Below are 20,449 nucleotides of genomic sequence, written 5' to 3'. Positions count from 1 at the left end.
CCACCCAGGTGTCCCTTTCATTATCTTCTGATTAATACTTTTCCTTTTTGCATGTCATTATTTGAGTATCCCTTAGAGACTTGATCGTGTTTGAGGCAGTTTCTTTTTTTTTTTTTTTTTTTTTTTTTTAAGATTTTATTTATTTATTCATAGACACAGAGAGAGAGAGGCAGAGACACAGGCAGGGGGAGAAGCAGGCTCCATGCAGGGAGCCCGACGCGGGACTCGATCCCGGGTCTCCAGGATCACACCCCAGGCTGCAGGCGACGCCAAACCGCTGCGCCACTGGGGCTGCCCTTGAGGCAGTTTCTTAACTTAGTTTTGATATATCCTCCATTACAGAATGCATTCCTTGTGTTTAGAGTCAGGGAAATCCTACTAGTGGACCAGTGAGGTGCTATTAAAGGTCCAACCCTTACCCTATTCTGTAGTGTATCAGTGATGGGGCAAGCCAGTAAAGGCAAACTTGAAATATTTATGTATTACTATTTTTTAAGATTTTGAGAGCATGAGCAAGGAAGATGGGCAGAGGGAGAAGCAGACTCCTCCCTGAACAGGGAGCCTGACATGGGACTTGATTCCAGGACCCTGGGATCATGACCAGAGCTGAAGGCAGAGCTTAATCCACTGAGCCACCCAGGCGCCCCAGGCAGACAAATTTTTTATTATGTCTGTGTTGCATTGTATTAGAGAATTTCATGTTCTCAGCATAAAACGAAATAATAGCCGCCTATAATCCTACCATCCACTCTGGTGGTAACTACTGCTAACATTTTGGTCTTGTTCTTCCAAACTTCCTGTTGCTTCATCTTCACTAGCATTTAGTGGTGTCAGTGTTCTGGATTTTAGCCATTCTAAAAGGAATTTGCAATTCCTTAATGACACAATGTTGAGTATCTTATATGTTTATTTACCATCTGTGTGTCATCTTTGATAAGGTGTCTATTTAGATTTTTTTGCCCATTTCTTAATTGGTTTATTATTGTTGAGTTTTAAGTGTTCTTTGTATATTTTGGATACCAGTCCTTTATGAGTTATGTGTTTTGCAAAGATTTCCTCCCAGTCTTGTCTTTCTCTTAATAATGCCTCACCAGAAGACCTTTAACATTCATATTTTCTAATAGTAGTTTCTTCTAGGCTTTCTCTGCCAAGTGCTTCAAAATTCTTCTAACCATGACCCGATTTCAAAGCTTTTCTATTTTTACATATTTTTTCAGCTGCATCCCATTTCCCAGTACTAAAATCTGTAATATATTGCATATTATCTCATTACATGGATGTACCATAATTTTTTAAAACCACAGTTTTTGAACATTTAGGTGTCTGGATGTATTTTCATTTAGAAGCAAAGCGATAGTGAACTTTCTTACGTATTATTACCGTGTGTATTGGTTGAATGTTTCCTTCAAGATAAATTCTAGAAATGAATTGCGAGTCAAAGTGTATTGCAAATTTTAAAGGTATTTAGTATGTGTTTAGTGGCAGACTCCTAATTCTTAACCCAGGGTGCTGACTTCAAGGCTGGTTTTTATTTTGGCCTGCTTTTCTTAGATTAGGATTATTAATTAGTGGGAGATACTCAGTTTTATTTCATTGATTTCAAGTTGTAGATCAGTGTTTCTGAAACTTGGTCTTTTGATGTTTGAGTTTGTAGAAACTCCAAATTCTGGCATGTGCTTGTCATGTGTTTTTACTTTTGTAGAAGCTTTCTTGAACACTTCAGTGTGGGGGGCCAGGGTGTGTCAAGGCTTGGGGGTGGGGGATATTGGTAGTTTTGTGTAAGCACTGTTTTATGGGAAGAATCTCAAGGGCGACTTCTGTTCCTTGTTATAGATTGGTGTGCAATCTATTGGCCGTCTTCATTACATAAGCTAGATCTATAGATGTATTCAGGGATGATTGTTTCAGTTATCCTAGTGAGACCGTTTCCCCCACCCATTTATAATGAAACATAAATATTTTGAAATAAAAATGCTTGTAAAAATACTGGAACTTTTATTAGATGAAAAAATTAGTTGTCAGCAATGTAGATTCAGCAAATACCTTGTGTAAAATGACATAGTCCCATTCATGATCTAAGATGGAGATCATTTATGGAGTTAGTGGTTATTTCATCTTATGCTGAAGCCATTAACAAGCACCATGGAGAATACAAAAGAAGAGCATGGCTGTCCTTAATAAAAGTTTTACATTATAAATGAGAATGTATAATGTGCACTTAAGAATAAAATATTAATCAGGGTTCACAAAGCTTTGTATAGGCAAGTACATAATACAATTAAAATTTGGTTTTAACAGTGTGATCTTAGTTGAGATGCTTTGGAGGAGGAAGTTAGAATAATTAATCTGAAGTACTTTAATGTCTTCTCATTTTAGGATTGCATTTTAAAGACGATTTCTGTGATTGAGTTGTCTTTTGGAAGATTAAACCCATTTCAAGAGGACTTGGAGCTGGTCCTCGCCTTGAGGAAGCAGTGGCTTGTTTTCAGGAAGCCACTTTCTGATCTAAGGATCTACCCAGCATGCCTAATCAAGGAGAAGACTGCTATTTTTTTTTCTATTCTACATGTACCAAAGTAAGAATTGGCATTTTTAAAATCAGCTATTTCTACAGTTTCTCTAATAAGATTTGATAAGATTTTCCCACTATACTAAGTTTTTATGTTTTGTTAAGCTCAACCATTTATTTTCTGTTACTATTTTCTTAGTACTCTAGGAGAATTCATCATTTATCCTTTTTTTCTCTTGATTTATGTTCTTCATATCCTACAAAAATGAAAAGGTTCACAGCATATAGTCATCATTCATTGTTCTCTTATTGGTAATTAATAATCTGTTAATTAATAAGTATTATTAATTATCCCTGTTCAAGGTGCCTATGAAGCACTTTGGCCTCACTTGTAAACTTTAGTTTTATTTACTTTGTATTAAATGAATGGGTGGATTGTATTGTACTTCTAGGAACTGTCATGGGTTGAATTTGATTTTTTTCTTCACATTTCCTGCTGAGTAATAAAACCATTCTTCTAAATATGCTTTTTCAGCATTTTTCCTTTTTCTCTATCAAAACTTCCTGTTTTTCTGCTTGATTCATTTGCAGCTCCATTCGGATTTATCCACTTTTCTGTTATTTTGTGACTAATTCTGTAAGTGTATATATTAGAAAAACTTCTGAAATCATCTCAGTGCTATGTTTAAAATGATCAGTGTTGAGCAAAGCTCTGAGCACATATAGCATTTTGTTTCAGATATTATCATTGTAGAAGTATATAGTGAAGCATAGAATTGTACTTAAATCCTAATCTATTAACTTTGTGATTTTCCATCAAAAGCTAGTTACACAAGTCAAGATGTACGAAGTGACCATAAAAAAATAAAAAAGATGTATGAAGTGGTTTTGAAGAACTGTAAAATATATTTGTAAAGAGTACCTCTTTAAATACTCCTACTTACCTTTTTCAGCCCATCTCTTGGCTTATGTCACTTACGTTGTGAAATCAAATGAAGGCTACTGTCAAGAAATAGGCCATAGGAAAGGATAAATTTGTTGACCTCAGATTGTTATTGTCTTCCACCTCAGTTTTCTGCCTTGTCTGTCTCTCCTTACTCCTTCATGTTTGTCTGGATGCCAGGAAACTGTTACAGTGCACACTTTACTTAGGATCTGTTTTGGTAGTACGGTTCTTTTCGGTATTCTCTTTGTTTACAGGGTGACAGCTGTCCCTTCCGTCACTGTGAAGCTGCACTAGGAAATGAAACTGTTTGCACATTATGGCAAGAGGGGCGCTGTTTTCGACAGGTGTGCAGGTTTCGGCACATGGAGATTGATGTAAGTTTTCGGTTTCTGTTATCATAAGCAGCCTGGCGTGATGGGCCAATAAAAAACATAGGGAGAAAGGAGTGCCCAGGTGGCACAGTTAAGTGTCTGATTTTTTATTTTGGCTCAGGTCATGATCCTCAGGGTTGTGAGATCAAGCCCCGAGTTGGGCTCTGCATGTTGAGCTCTGCACTGGGCATGGAGCCTACTTAAGAGTCTCTCTGTCCCTTTGCCCCTCCCCTTCCCACCACTCCCACATGTGCTTGTGCTCTGTCTCTCAAAAAAATACATATATGGGATCCCTGGGTGGCTCAGCGGTTTAGCGCCTGCCTTTGGCTCAGGGCGTGATCCTGGAGACCTGGGATTGAGTCCTGCATCAGGCTCCCTGCATGGAGCCTGCTTCTTCCTCTGCCTGTGTCTCTGCCTCTCTCTCTGTGTCTATGAATAAATAAATAAAATATTTAAAAAATAATAATAGATAATGCTTGCTTAATATCTTGGTATCTTGGAGTATGAGTTGGTATTTTCTGGGAGCTAGTTTGGTAAAGTGTAAAAATCATATGTGTATCTTTGGGGAGCATCTCTATTTCTATGTGGTTTTAAACAGTCTCAAACTTAGAGAAACACTGCAAGTACATTATAAAACATTTTCGAAGCCATTTGGAAGTGAACGACTGACATTTCCTGTCACCCCTAAATACATTTATGAGTTCCTACAAACAAGAAGAACATTCTCCTAGATAACCATAGTACAACCATCAAGAGTAGGAAGCTAACACTAATCTATTACTTTCATGTAATCCTCAAATCCCATTCAAGTTTTGCTGCTGTACCACTTATGTCCTTTATTATAGAAGAAGCAAGATCAGAATGGAGTGTCACATATGGTTTTCATTGCTTTCTCATTCTCCTTCAGTCTAAAACAGTTGCTCAGCTTTTTTTACTTTTCATTTGCCTTGACACTTTTAGTAGTTACAGGCCAGTTACTTTGTAGAACGTACTTCAGTGTGTGTGTGTCTTTTGTTTCCTCTTTACCAAGTTCAAGTCTGTACCTCTGGCAGGAATATCACAGTTCTTCTCAGTGCATACTATTAGGTGGCACAGTCAGACAATTTTAATTATCCCATCACTGGTGAGGTTAACTTTGATCACTTCATTAAGGTGGTTTGTACCAAATTGCTTCACTATAAAGGTTTTCTCTTTATAACTAATACTCATTTTGTGGAGAGGTACTTTGAGACCCTGTCATCCCATTTCTCACCAAATTTTCAGTTTTTTCCACTTATTTATGTTTGTGTGAATTCAGTGTCCTCTTTTATTTAGTGTCTTGTACTCCATTACTATCATTTTTAATCCTCAGGTTGACCCAGATTTGCCTAGTAAGAGTTGTTCAAGTTGATTTTTGTGTCCTTTTAATGTTTTCATCTTTTGAATACCTTTTTGCGTTCTTGCCTGACAAGACTTTTCAGGCTCATCCTGTATTTTTCCTCCTCAAGTGCTGGAATCTCTAAGGAGCCCTGGATCCCTTTAGTGAAGAATGATATATGTAGAAATAAGATTGGGCAGCTTCTGGAGTCTCACTACTTTTTTATGTCTGTGCATTGAAAATCAAGTTCACATAGATACCTTCAGTTCACCAGCACTACAGGGTTTAGTCTAGGCTGCTCCTTTTCTGTACTTGTAACTCTCTTCTCCAAAGTGAGAAACTTGACTTTAATATGTCTTATCAGTCTTCTTAAGCCAATATGGTATTCACAGCCTCTTCCTTCCCCTCAGGCTCTGACATTGCACAGGAGGCTGCTCTTCCGCAGGGACCTCTCTCTCATCTTGTTTTGGTTCCAACAGCCCTGTACCAGGCCTTCTCTCCTTGCTCCACCACCATGAGGACCTTGTCCTCATCATGCTTGGGCCCCACCATCCTACTCTGGATACCCCTCTCTCCCCATGAACACCCCTTTTACACCTTTGGACTCTGCTGCTCTGTGGGGACAGCCCTCCCATGTGAGATATTTACTTTTCTCATCCTGCTTATATTCTAGCTCTGTACCAGGTCCCTACTTGGGAAGACTCTGCCTTCCTTACCCCACTTAGTCATTGTTGCCTATTCTAGGCTGACCTTCCATAAATATACTATTCCTCATCCTACATTGGGAACTCTTCTGCACAGAAGCCTTGCTGACCCTGCTTAGGCTTCAACACTGCCAGGCCACCTTCCTACACAGATGTCCTCTTAACCCTTCATGGATTCTGATACCGTAGGCCAGTTCTACCTTGTCACCTGGTACCTTCCTCATTCCATCAGGCTCTAATGCCCTGATCTGGACCACATGTCCTTCCCTCTCCCAGCATGAATGCCTACTCTCATTTCTCAGCCTCACCTAATGCCCTTGGACACATTGAGGAACATGGGGAAGGGAGGAAGGGAGGGAGGGAAGGGAAGGAAGGGAAGGGAGGGAGGGAGGGAGGGAGGGAGGAAGGAAGGAAGGAAGGAAGGAAGGAAGGAAGGAAGGAAGGAAGGAAGGACGGACTGACTGCAGTTTGTATGCCTGGGCTCATAGAGCTACTTCAGGTGGGCTCCAGATTTATGGCCTCTTAACTGCATTATGTGCTGCCTATCTTCCAAAGAGCAGGGAATTCACTGAATAAATTCAGAGAAATACTCTGCAGCCTTTGAAAATTCATGTTGTTAAATTGTTGGCAGAGCATAAATTGTCACAACTCCCTAGAAGGTGTGTCTGGGTCTCTAAGAACATCTACATTTAGAGATTCTCTAGAACTCGTGGGACTCAGCACATAGTTATATATCATGTCTAAGATATATTACAGGGAGGGGCACCTGGGTGGCATAGTTTTGAGCGTCTGACTGGGTTTCGGCTCTGGTGGTTGTCTCAGGGTTATGGATCAAGCCCCATGTCTGGCTTGAGATTCTCTCTCTCCTCCCTCCTGCTTTTGCTCACTCGTTCTCCCTCTCTCTAAAATAAATAAATGTAAAAAAATATGATGGGGAAATAACACTGATCATAAAAGAAAAAAAAAACATAGGCAGAGTCTACAGGAATCCATGGGTGGTTTCTTTTATGATATCCTTCCCACAGTGATTCACCCAGAGTGCACACTTCCCCCAACAATGAAAATGCAGCACTCCGTGTGGGATGTTTGTGCCTAGGGAAGCCAATTAGAGACTTAGCATCCAAGGTTTTGTTTTTTGTTTTTTGTTTTTGTTTTTTTGTTTTTAAGATTTTATTTATTTATTCATGAGAGACACAGAGAGAGAGGCAGAGACACAGGCAGAGAGAGGAGAAGCAGGCTCCATGCAGGGAGCCCGATGCGGGACTCGATCCCAGGACTCCAGGTTCATGCCCTGAGCCAAAGGCAGACACTCAACCACTGAGCCACCCAGGCGTCCCGCATCCAAGGTTTTTAATGGGGCTGATCAAGCAAGCACTCTCTACCTAACACATACCAAAACTCTACATTCCCAGAAGGATGGCAGGTGTTAGCATAAGATGGATTATTTGCACAGTCTAGGCCTCGTAATTAGCTGACTAGGAACACCAAGGGCCAACTTTGCAAGTGGTGTACCTAAGGTAAGAGTCTTCAGGCCGCTTAGTTAATAAATAACTCTTTTCTTCACAGTCTTATTTGGCTGCATTTTTCGAAAATATTGTATGCTTTTTTTTTTTTTTTAAGATTTTATTTATTCATGAGAGACTCAGAGAGGCAGAGGGAGAAACAGGTTCCACACAGGGAGCCCAATAAGAGACTCATTCCCTGGACCAGGATCACGCCCTGATCCAAAAATAGATGCTCAGTTGCTGAGCCACCCAGGCATCCCTCATCTGTGTTCTTCTGTGCAAAAGTAGATACATACAGAATTACTCAGGGTAGCATAATTTGTAATAAAATATCTTTAATCTTCATTTAAAGTAAGTTTGTTATATTCATACAGTGAAGTGCTGGGCAGCTGTTAACAATTTTTTTAAAGGGGTAGGGATGCCTGGGTCAGTGCTTGAATGTCTGCCTTCCGCTCAGGGCGTGGTCCTAGAGAGTCCCAGGATCGAGTCCCACACCAGGCTCCCCACAAGGAGCCTGTTTCTTCCTCTGCCTGTATTTCTGCCTCTCTCTCTGTCTCATAAATAAAATCTTGTTAAAAATAAATTTTCTTATTTTTTATTATTATTTTCAAAGATTTTATTTATTTATTCATGAGACACATACACACACAGAGGCACAGACATAGGCAGAAGCAGGCTCCATGCAGGGAGCCCGATGTGGGACTCGGTCCCGGGTCTCCAGGATCACACCCTGGGCTGAAGGCGGTGCTAAACCGCTGAGCCACCTGGGCTGCCCAAAAATAATTTTTTTTTAAAGGGAAACTTTACTGGATGGAAAGATCAGGATATATTGTCAGTGAAAAAGCAAGGGACAGAGTTAGGTGCATAATATGCAACTATTTGTGTAAAAGAAAGGGGGAGAAGAATTTGTTTTTCATCTACATGTGTATTTTTAAAATCTCTGGTAGCATAAAGGAGAAACTTGACAACAGTGGCTGTCAGGGAGCAGTACAGGAAAGGAAAGGAGCTTTTTTACTGTAACCCCTTCTATATGCAGTTGATTTTCATTATTCTGTGGGTTCCATGTTTGCAAATTTTCCAGCTCACTAAAATTTATTTGTAACCCCCCAAATCAGTACTTGCAGTGCTTTTCATGGGCCATCTGCAGACATGCAGAGCACTGAAAAGTTTGAGTCACCTGACTTAGACACTCTTGGCTGAGGTGGGACAAGGTGATGCTCTGCCGCCTGGTTTCAGTAGTCATCCTGTAAGCAAGTGTCCTTTTTGTAGTTTCTTTAAGGCCATCTTTTTTGCATTTTTGTCTTTTTTTGTTGGTGATTTTATCCTTTTTGTGGCTGATTAAAATGGCTCCCAGATGTGGCGCTGAAATGCTGTGTGATGTTCGTAAGTGCAAGAAAGCTCTTACGTGCCTTATGTAGAAAATACTCATATTAGATGAGCTTCATTCAGTGAGTTTATAATGCCCTTGGCCTTGAGTTCAGTGTTAATAAATATATTAAATGAAGTGTCATTTTTTTTTAAGATTTTATTTATTTATTCAAGAGAGACATAGAGAGAGAAAGAGAGAGAGGCAGGCTCCATGCAAGGAACCCGATGTGGGACTTGATCCCAGGACTCCAGGTATGATACCCTGGGCTGAAAGCTTATGCTTAACTGCTGAGCCACCCAGGCCTCCCTAAATGAAGTGTCTTTAAACACAAACACAAACACAAATATAACCAGTTTACGTATTGATCGTTGCATGAAAATGTTGTGACAGAAACTTGCAGGAACCTGACTCTAATTCTGTATTTCCCTGAGGAGCAGAGGGATTCAGTATTGGCTAATTTAGTATTCATGGTGACTTCATAAACATAACTACTTCAGATAATGAGAATCAGCTATGTATCTTTGGATCATGTGCTGTATTACTTTTTAAACACTTAAATAATTATATAGGAGAATATTACTGTGGAAGGAGGTGTTGCCAAATGAAAATGTACACTTTTTTTTTTTAATTTGGGGGGAGGGGGAGACATAGGCAGAGGATAAAGTAGGCTCCATGCAGGGAGCCCGATGCAGGACTCTATCCTGGGTCTCCAGGATCAGGTCCTGGGCTGAAGGCAGCGCTAAACTGCTGAGCCACCCAGGCTGCCTGAAAATGTACACAATTATATGGAATACCTTTCTTTTAAGTCTATATACAGACACCTAATAATCTTTTTCTTTCTTTTCTTTCCCCTCCCTCCCTCCCTTCCTTCCTTCTTTCCTTTTTTCCTCTCCTTTTCTTCTTTTCTTTTCTTTCTTTTTTTTTTCCTTTCCATTCCTTTCTTTTCTTTCCTCCACGCCCAACATGGGGCTTGAATTCCTGACCCCAACCAAGATCAAGAGTTGCATGCTCTGCCAACCAAGCCAGCCAGGCACACCTATAATTCTTGTTTTAAGTCTGAGGATGGCATGGCAGACATTTATTACCATTTTGCGAATGGTTTTCATTGTGTATTACTTTTTATTTAGAAACAATCTAGTTAAGTGGATTTTTTTAAAGGGGAAACTTCTTTTTTTTTTTTTTTTTTTTTTTTTAAAGGGGAAACTTCTGATGAGGAAAGATCAGGATATTTTGTCAGTGAAATATGACACTGACAATAAATGTCATGTGACTACTCCCACATATAGAGGATACAATTAAGTCATTCAGTAATTTGAAAACTGCTTCCAGGAAAGAAGTAAAAATTTAAGCAAAGACAGACCCAGGAACAAGAAAGATTGATATTAGATTCTGCCTTGAGGAAGGAGTAATTAAATAACTGTTGTTAATTTCTATCTAAAAAAACAATGGAAAAAAAATGAAATAAAAAAGATAAAAAATAAAAAAACAATGGTAACTATTAGTATACTTACCTTTTGGATGTGCCAGGAAACTGATAAATTCTATCCAGTTCTTTGGAAGGTAAAGGAATTTGGTGTAGTTTTTAAAAATAGGTAATGATATATGTGGTAATAAATTCAGGACATAAATTTTGTGAATACCTTTGTACCAAACTGCCTTTCAGAGATGTTGAGCTAATTTATATTTCCATTGTCAGTACATGGGACTGTATGGGTTCTTCCATGTCCCTACCAACCCAGCGTGCTATCAAATTTTTGATCTCTCAATATATAGTAGATTTTCATCTTTGCCCTTTTGGATACATTGAGGATTTTTTTGTAATAGTCATTGTTTTTGTTTCATATTTTCAGCTTCCTGAAGTAATGCTACTATTCTTTCCTAGAATTTTAAACCTAAAGTTGCTTATGATGAGAGATCTAGCATAATCCAGCAGATCCAAATCTGTCTTGACCCTTTGTCCCTTGATTGTCACTGAGCACTCCGTCCAAGCTAATCACTGTCCTGACTAGTCTACTGTAGAGAAGTTTTGCCTGCTTTGATTTCCCCATCACACAGTGATGGCCTCACACAGTGTGTACTCTCTCGTGTCTGGCTTCTTTCCGTACTGTCCTGTTAAGTGTAAGGATGGTTTTAATCCTTCTCAGTAGTAAGTAGCATGCTCTTGTACGAATAAACTACAGTGTATTTATCCATTCTGGTGTTGATGTACAGTTGGGTTTCCGTTTTGGAGCTGTTACACATAGTATTGTTTTAAACCGTTCTTTATACACATCTAATGTATATATTAGAATGTATTTCTGCTGTACATACGTCCTGTGATCCAGCAGTTTATTCCAGATGTGAGGATATTTTTTTTTTCTTATTCCCCTTCATAAGAGTGAGGTAGCTTGGGAAGGAAAAATACCTTAGTGTGTTATTTGTGCCTGCCTTGAGAAGTCACGAAAGGGAAAATTTTCCTCAAAGCTGTGAGCTCTCAGTTTAAAATAATAACTGCAATTTATTGAGTTCTTTCTATGTGTTAAGTGCTTCATATACATTATTTCATTTAATCCTCCTAAGAAACCAAGTAGATAGCTCCTGTTATTGCTATTTTACAGCTGAGGAACGTAAGGCTTAGAGGCGTTAAATTGTCCAGCATCACATGGCCAGTGAGTAGCATAATGTTATCTTGGGTTCCATAATCTTAACTAATGTATTGTCCTGCTTCTCTAAATTAAATATAGGCATTTAGGGGTTCCAAGATGAGGGCAGGGAGGAGGGAACAGCAGATGATCTACTTCCCTGCTCCCTTCTCCTTCAAGCGTGGAGTGGCACTTTGAGCAACCCATCTTCTTCCTCACAGTCAGTTCATGTGCCTCAGACTTCTGAAGCCTGAATGAACTTTTTTTAAAGATTTTTAAAATGTATTCATGAGAGAGACAGACAGGGACATAGAGGTAGGCAGAGGGAGAAGCAGGCTCACCGCGGGGAACCCAATGCAGGACTCCATCCCAGGAACCCCGGGATCATGAGCTGAGCTAAAGGCAGATGCTCAACTACTGAGCCACCCAGGTGCTCCCTGACTGACCTTTATTCAGAAAACAAGGGACCAAATTAATACAGGTCACACCTAATTTTTTATTTGAAAATAATGGTTTTTTTTTTTCTTATAGAAAAAACGTAGTGAAATTCCTTGTTACTGGGAAAATCAGCCAATGGGATGTCAGAAACTAAACTGCGCTTTCCATCACAACAGAGGACGTTACGTTGATGGCCTTTTCCTACCTCCAAGCAAAAGTGAGATGTGTTTTTGGTTTTAAAAGGATAGTTACTATTTACTGATACCTATTACGTACACTGTACAGAGTATATTACATATATTGCCTTTAGTCTTGCAAAAGAGCAGTTTTATTTCTGCTTTATAGGTGAGGGAACTGAACTTTTCATTAAGGTTAAGTGACTTGTACATAGTCATGGTCATAAACCAGTAATATCACAATCAGGATTAAAACTTTGTTACCGAAAGCCTTACTGCCTCCCAAATGTTTCTTGGTGTGACACTTTAGATTACTATAGCTTCATTTCCTATTTTTCTAACAGACCCAGTGAGTTTTCCAGAAGAAACTGGATTCTCCAGATCAGGGTTTGGCAAATGTGGTCCTCCACCTGTTTTATAAAATAAAGTTTTATTGGAAGGAAGCCATATCCACTCATTCACATATTTTCTATGGCCACATTTTGTGCTTCTGGTGTAGAGTTGAGACACAGAGGTCTACAAACCCTAAAGTACTTACTGCTCCCTTTACAGAAAGTTTGCTAACCCTGCTCTAGGCTATATCTAAAATAAAATTTATACTCTCCCCAAAACTAGTTTTTATTTCCAAATATCCTTTCACTTTTCCAACCGGAATGATTAGCCACTTAAAAGCCACATCTTCTGTGATTAAAAAGTGATGGCTGCACATTCTCCTTTCTATTTAAGAGAAAATAGTGGGCTTTGCTCCTCTCTGATTTAGTTCAGAAGCGTTATCTGCCCTTTTAACAACTACTTTTTTGCTGAAGTAAAAGCCTCTGAATTTCAATATTAAAATTAAATGTCTAGAACTTGCAAATAATTTTATGCATCTAGCCTCCAGACTATTCTGTGTTTTGAACACCTGTTTTGAGTGTGTTTATGTACAGAAGAGTTATTAGCTAAAAGCCATTTTTTTTCCCTCCCTGGGAGTTTAGAACCTAATTGTGAAAATGGGAAAATCAGGTAAAAAGGCATAAGTGGTCATAAGGAAAATGCACCAAACTTAGAGATTTTTGATGAATTGGGACTTTATCTTCTCTTTTTAATTTATGACTAATGTTGTATGTCTAGCTGTGTTGCCCACTGTGCCTGAGTCACCAGAAGAGGAAGTGAAGGCTAACCAGCTCACGGTTCAACAGAACAAATTGTCTGTCCAGTCCAATCCCTCTCCTCAGTTGCGAAGTGTTATGAAAGTAGAAAGTTCAGAAAATGTTCCTAGCCCAACCCATCCACCAGTTGTAATCAATGCTGCAGATGATGATGAAGATGATGATGGTAAGTTTTAGATCTTTAAGGCAAATAAATGATCAGGGTCACTCAGTGAATTGGAATAAGGATTAAAGCTGTAAGCCTGCTGTCAATTGTAAATTTGCCTCTCGTGTCGATACATAGATCAGTTTTCTGAGGAAGGTGATGAAACCAAGACACCCATCCTGCAACCACCTCCCGAAGTTCATAATGGATTACGGACAGCCTCTGCCCGGAAACCTGGGGTCAATTTGAAGCAAGGTAAGAAGAGGCTATATTGATGCTGTTTCCTGCTCAAAAGTCTGAAAATATTGTTGAATGTGCCCAAATTATTTTAAATACATTTGAAATTTAGATCACGATCACCACCACCTCTGTCCTCTGACCCCACTGTACACACACCCATACCGACACTGCTTTTATTCAGAAAACATTTGAGTGCTTGCTGTGTACAATAAAATGCAAAAGGAGTGAAGTGTTAGTTCCTCATATGATTTCTATTTGGGTTTCTCAGGCGAATGTTTGAATTTTGGAATAAAAACTCTTGAGGAAATTAAGTCAAAAAAAATGAAGGAAAAATCCAAGAAGCAAGGCGGTAAGTTATTAGTTTTGACATGGCTGGTTGAATTTTTCTGGAGGAGAGTAACAGGGACATTGCTGATAATAAGGAAACTTAGCAGCCAAAATGGGCACGTAGATTTTGACTTCTTTGGCTTGTTTGAAGTAAAACACGGACTTATTTTTGCTAGCACTGCTTTTTTAGTACTTGAAAGAACTGCTTTATCTTCAGAAATACAACTCCAAAGAATGACATCTAGAAATCATATCGAGGGGCACCTGGGTGGCTCAGTGGTTGAGCATCTATCTGCCTTTGGCTCAGATGCTCTTGGATCTTGGGATCGAGTCCAGCACAGGCTCCCTTTAGGGAGCCTGCTTCTCCCTCCTGCCTATGTTTCTGCCTCTCTCTGTGTGCCTTATGAATAAATAGTCTTAAAAAAAATCATATTAAGAGAGGAAAAACTTTATAGTAGATGAATTCTTCTTAGCTGCCACAATTTTCTTCTAGAGCTTACCTCAGCCTGGTCAGTTTGTATTTCCAATCCTAAAAATTACAGATAACCGTGTGAAATAAAATATTTAGAAAGCATCACATGGTTGGTTTTAGAGTACTCTTGCTAATACTTGTTCTGTAGGGACTTGGAGTTGTGTTTCACAGGTGATTGAATATAGATTTTTTTTTTTAAACATTTTATTTGTTTACTTGACAGAGGGAGTACAAGCAGGGGTAGTCGCAGGCAGAGGGAGAGGGAGAAGCAGACTCCCTGCTGAGCAGAGAGCCCGGTGTGGGGCTCAATCCCAGGACCCTGGGATCATGTCTCAAGCGGAAGGTAGACACTCAACTGACTAAGCTACCTAGGCTCCCCTGAATATAGATTTTTAAAAGGTTGAATTGACACTCTTGGTGGCTGGTGTGCTTCTGAGGTTAATTTTAGGATGTTAGTCTTCTTGGTAAATGAAAAATAGATTGAGTGCCCAGGTTACTGAAAACAATTTATATTTTACCTTGTATACAAAGCAGTTAAGAAATAGGGATTATCTCCTCTCTCCCACCTCACCCCAATTCACTATGGGCAAGTAGGAACAGAAAGATTGGCTTGCCTAAAAAAAAAAAAAAAAGAAAGATTGGCTTGTAGTTATCTAGTGGTCTGTATTGAACTTGTCACAAAAACAAAATTTCTTGGCTTATTATAATAGCTTTATTTTCCATAAATTATTTGCTGTTCTTTGACTTGCTTTATTCAGAAGGTTCTTCTGGAGTTTCCAGTCTTTTACTCCAACCTCAGCCCATTCCAGGTCCTGAAAAAGAGAATGTCCGGACTGTAGTGAGAACAGTAACTCTATCCAGCAAACAAGGTGAGATATGGATAGGGTTAGGTTGAGAGTTGTCAGGCTACAACTTCTAAATAACTGGGAGAGCCAAGTTCTTGGGTATAGTTTACCTTTGATGGATTTGCAGGAAGACTTTAGTATATTTGGTCAGATACAAGGATGAAAAGAAAAACTTAAAAAAGAAAAATAGTGCATTTGACTCTTAAAAGGTTGAAATTCTTGCTAAAGCAGCTCTCACATTTATGTATATTTAATTTTTACATTTATTCTTTATCTGTTCCGTTTAACAAATTTATTGACTGCCCATTGTGGATAAAGAACTCTAATCCACTCTTTAAGTTACAGAAAATGTAAGCCTTTTCCCTTAGTAGTTTTAAACCTGGTAAAAGAAGTATGACACTAGTAACTGTATACATATACATTTAAATGTGCTGTTCAAACAGCAAAGAATTAGAGGAAAGAGAGCTCACCTTTTGCTGGTTATCAGAGTTCTACATGAGAGTTGGCAGTGGAGTAGAGTGTGACTTCATTTAGCATATCGAAGTACACAAGCAAAAGTATGGCTTGGGTTTCAAGATCAGTTGATTAGAACACACCTGTCTTCATACACTTGGCTACTGTCAATAATTAGGACTGTGTCATTGATTCCTTTTGGGCTGTGCATTTGGCTATTTAAATTATTACTTAATAGGTTAAATCCCCCCCCCCCACCCGTGTGACTACTGAGATCGGATTTTCAAGAGACTTTCTGGGTGGGCTCATGATATCAGAGCATACTTTATACTCATTATTAGTTAGCAAATACAGAAAAATTGACTAATAGAGAAATTCTTTTTTTGCCATTTCAGGAGAAGAACCCTTGGTAAGATTGAGTCTCACCGAGAGACTGGGAAAACGAAAATTTTCAGGTGAGATGAATTTTGTGCAGATCTTTTGTTTTCTGTTTGTGTATTAATATGATATGTTCTCCAAAACTGCCTTTATACAAATGTCATGTTGATACCAATTTACTTGCTGGTCCCCCTTGAATTCTTGGCTAGAAGAACTTATACAATTTGTTTTTCACATGTGTATTATACCTTTTATTGATTTACATAAATTTATAGTGTTAGAATTTAAGTAGATTATAATAATCAACTCTTTAGAAGGTACTATGTTGAAAAAACAGTAAAGAAAATATCTTTGTCTCTTTGAAATTTGAGGTTTTAGAGGGAAAAAAGTTTCCAGTTAATATAAATTTGGTCCCTGAGTTTATTAATTCTATTTTATGTTTAGGGAAGTGTTTCATCATATTATTGAGTTGCCATGTACATACTCTAATTGTGTCTGTCTCAAAAGGATTTTGAAAATCTTCTCTGATTCCAGCTATTCCTCTATGCTCTTTTTAAAATGTGTTTGCAAATATGAAATCTTTTGTGTTTTCTTTGATACCATTTTCACTGCCTGAGAAATTTTAGGCAAAATATCCATCTTTTTAATGTCAGCATACATGTAAACTTTGTAATTTTTGGCTTCATATTTAAATTATGAATAATAGTAGAGAAAAAATCATTACCCTGTGTAGGGTCTTTCATGTTTTTAATGGGACCTTGCAAAGTTATTGTATGTTCAGTCAAACAGTCTGAAAAACCATTTTTAACTTGTGACATTTACTATTCAATTCATATATAGTGGTTATAAGTCAGTAAACTTGGTAAGGTCTTGGCTCTATTACTAATTGGTAACTTGAGTAAGAATTTTCATAACCTTAGATTCCTACTTTGATAAATGTTGATTCTACATTCTACTTTTTGTCCCTTACTTCTTTTTTCTGGGACATTTTTATTTTCTAGCATTGAATTCTAAGGATGCTAGTGAATGAACACACCATATAAATGCAGAAAACTGACAGTTGTTATTCTGTGTTACCAGTTTTGCTCATATTTCTTGACCTTGCTAAAGTTGGATTTGAACTCTTAAGCTACGTTCTCTCTGTTTGTAGGTGGTGACAGCGATCCTCCATTAAAGCGTAGCCTTGCACAGAGATTAGGGAAGAAAGTAGAAGCTACAGAAACTAATACTGACAAAGCACCAAAGAAAGGTAACTTTTTTCTAATATGTTGTGTGTGTGTAATCATGACACTTGTCTCTTGTAATACTAACAGGTAATGATTTGTCATTCCTTTTTGTTCAGGTAAATTAGATTGTCTCATGTCTGTATTATTCAACAAACATTTGAATATTTACTCTGCTAGATTCTAGGTAGACACTGCTGCATAAAATAAAAACATCACAGTCCTCAGGAGCTTTTATAGTATAATGGCAGATAGGAATACTTATATATTTGTGGTAAAATCTGTGACAGGGTTCTCGCTTCGGCAGCATATATACTAAAATCTGTGACAGGAAAAGTACACAGTGATATGGGAGCACACAAGAAGGGCACCTCTTTTACCATCTGCCAGGGAAAGGTTCCCCGGGGGAAATTATGTTGAAGCCTAGACCTAAAACATGAGTTAGGAATTAGGCAGGTGAAGTTGAAGGACCAGAGGCTATGCCGAGGCAGAGAGAATAATCTTTGCAAGGGCACAGAGCTAAGAACCAGGATATATTCAAGGGATTGATTATGGTTGAAACAAACAGAATTGGGGGTAAAGAGCATGTTGACTGGAGAGGAGGAAGGAAATAGATCATGCAGAGCCTTTTTAAGCCATGGAAGAGAGTTTGGGTTTAGTAGCAAACCATGGGATGGTTATTAACAAGGATCAAAAGCTCAGATTTGCATCTTAGAACCATCATCCTCTTGGTTTCAGCTCAGGGATGATCTCATGGTTGTGGGATTGAGCCCTATGTCACACTCTGTGCTCAGTGCAGAGTCTGCTTCAAGTTTTCACTCTCTCTTCCTATCACTCATTCTTTCATATAAATAATAAAAGCTTTAAAAAAATTTTTTCTAAATAGAGCCATCTCCCTGCCTCTAAAATATGGAGAAAGATTAGAAGGGGACAAGGGTGCTGTCCAGGATATGAGTTACCAGCCTTTTGAAATAATGTAGATGAGAGAAGTTAGTGGCCTAGTTAGTGTTCTAAAAATTGGTATGAGAGATGTGGAATAAATTGAGGGATATTTGGGAGTTAGAATGATTATGTAGCTGAAGCTCTATTTATAGAAAGAAGTCAAGGTTGAATTTTTTTCCTTTTATGACTTGGCAGTGAAAACACTGGTGTTAATTACTAAATGAATGGGTGGGACTTTTTTCCTTTTTATTCTGTGTAATTTTAACTCTTCTTGAAGATGAAAAACTAATTTCCACTTTTCCTCTAGCCCAGGAGGCTGTGATGAGTAGATGTTTTTGTTTAGGATCTTTCTTGCATTCTCAGAGCACACAAGTTAATCTTTCTTTGCAGTCATAACCTTTTTTTCTTTGCCTGTTGATCATATTTAAAAATTTCAGAAAAATTTATATTAAACATTAACAGGGCAGCCCAGGTGGCTCAGCGGTTTAGCGCTGCCTTCAGTCCAGGGCCTGATCCTGGAGATCCGGGATCGAGTCCCACGTCAGGCTCCCTGCATGGAGCCTGCTTCTCCCTCTGCCTGTGTCTCTGCCTCTGTCTATCATGAATAAATAAATAAATCAAATATTTTTTTAAAAATTAACATTTTTTTAAGACTTTATTTATTCATGAGAGACACAGAGAGAGGCAGAGAGAGTAGCAGGCTCCATGCAGGGAGTCCAACGCAGGACTCGATCCCAGGTCTCCCTGGGCCAAAGGCAGGCGCCCAACCACTGAGCCACCCAGGTGTCCCAATAAAACACATTTTAAATAGATTGAGGGGGCTTTTGATGCCAATGAGATTATAGAAGTTTTACACTAACCATTATTTCCCTGAGTTCAATAGTTTTTGCTTTTCAGATCTAAAAAAAGATTATTTTTTAAGCCTTCCAAAGTGCTCTAGGTAATCCATGATTCTCATAGATGTTCTGTGGGAAAGAAAAATGTTAAGCATCTAAAGTATTTGCATTAGATGACATAAACCTAATTTAATCTAATTTTGTGAACTTTGCTTTTTTTAAAAAGATTTTTATGTATTTTTTAAATTACTATTTTCACAGCAGATTTTTTTAATATTTATTTTTAAGACTTTATTCATGAAAGAGAGAGAGAGGGAGAGAGAGGAAGAGACACAGAGGGAGAAGCAGGCACCATGCAGGGAGCCTGATGTGGGACTCGATCCCGGGTCTCCAGGACCACACCCTGGGCTGAAGGCAGGCGCTAAACCGCTGAGCCACCCAGCCAACCGCTGAGCCATAAATCCCCTTTATGTATTTATTTGAGAGAGAGTGAGCAAGTGGGAAGGAGCACATCCATGAGCAGAGAGGAGGGACAGAGGGAGAGGGAGAAGCAGGCTCCCCACTGAGCAAGGAGCTTGATGTAGGGCTCAATCCCAGGATCCTGGTTGCGTGACCTGAGCTGAAGGCAGATGCTTAACCGACTGAACCACCCAGGCACCCCTTAATATGTGAACTTTGAAGAAAAAAAGTCTCTTGTTTAATTTGGTTTTTAAAGTATATATTTTTTTACAGTTCATGTTTCTAAGTCTCTGAAGGAGCGATTAGGCATGTCAGCTGGTCCAAACAGTGAGGAGGCAGCAGGTAGGTAAAACCCTTCGGCCAGTTTCTTATATTTTTTCCTTGCCATAACAATCTTTACTTTTTCACTCATTCATTTACTTATTGTGAGCTTGCTTACTTAGAGTTTGTGTTTTGGGGGTTTTATTTTATTTTTTTAAAGTAATTGATGACTCACTGGTATGAATTCTCTTCTTAAAAGATAGCAAAATGATCAGTTCACCATAGCCTTAGTAGTAAGCAACCAGAAACTACACAAATATCCAACAAAAAGAAATTCAGTTGCAGTTTGTATAGTTACATACAAAAATAATTATTGTCATAAGTCATATTTTGAACAGTCATGTGGAAAACTTCTCATATTGTATTGAGTGAAGAAAGGGTACAAAAAAAAAAAAAAGAAAGAAAGGGTACAAAGAACACCTACTACTTTCGACCTTTGGATTTAAAATAAGAATTTTAAAAAAATAGAATAGGAATCTTAATTTTGTGAGGATGATGAAGTTTATTTTCTTACTACAGAAACTTACTCTCAGGAATAATATCCATATGTATGAGATGATTCCAGTTGTGTAAAGATAAAAAAGTATATGCCTGGGAAAAACACTGTAAAAAATACACCAAAATAATTTTCTTCTCTATGTTCTGTACTCTTCTGTACTAATTT

At 38.4% G+C, this 20,449-nt stretch overlaps 1 protein-coding gene across 1 annotated transcript in view; it reads left to right on the top strand.

The window, feature by feature from the left end:
• Positions 1 to 20,449, top strand: part of ZC3H11A (zinc finger CCCH-type containing 11A) — a 45,429-nt gene that overhangs the window by 14,826 nt on the left and 10,154 nt on the right. The window contains exons 2-11 of the mRNA XM_072814849.1: positions 2,377 to 2,576; positions 3,710 to 3,829; positions 11,914 to 12,037; positions 13,107 to 13,310; positions 13,428 to 13,544; positions 13,798 to 13,878; positions 15,087 to 15,197; positions 16,022 to 16,081; positions 17,155 to 17,253; positions 19,738 to 19,806. Of these exons, the coding sequence (XP_072670950.1) occupies positions 2,523 to 2,576; positions 3,710 to 3,829; positions 11,914 to 12,037; positions 13,107 to 13,310; positions 13,428 to 13,544; positions 13,798 to 13,878; positions 15,087 to 15,197; positions 16,022 to 16,081; positions 17,155 to 17,253; positions 19,738 to 19,806 (1,039 nt within the window). The 5' untranslated portion in view covers positions 2,377 to 2,522. The remainder of the gene's footprint in view (positions 1 to 2,376; positions 2,577 to 3,709; positions 3,830 to 11,913; positions 12,038 to 13,106; positions 13,311 to 13,427; positions 13,545 to 13,797; positions 13,879 to 15,086; positions 15,198 to 16,021; positions 16,082 to 17,154; positions 17,254 to 19,737; positions 19,807 to 20,449) is intronic.

The sequence above is a fragment of the Canis lupus genome, chromosome 38 (genome assembly GCF_048164855.1).
Source record: "Canis lupus baileyi chromosome 38, mCanLup2.hap1, whole genome shotgun sequence".
In the NCBI taxonomy this organism is placed as follows: domain Eukaryota; kingdom Metazoa; phylum Chordata; class Mammalia; order Carnivora; family Canidae; genus Canis; species Canis lupus.
This window is presented reverse-complemented; position numbering and strand designations above follow the sequence as displayed.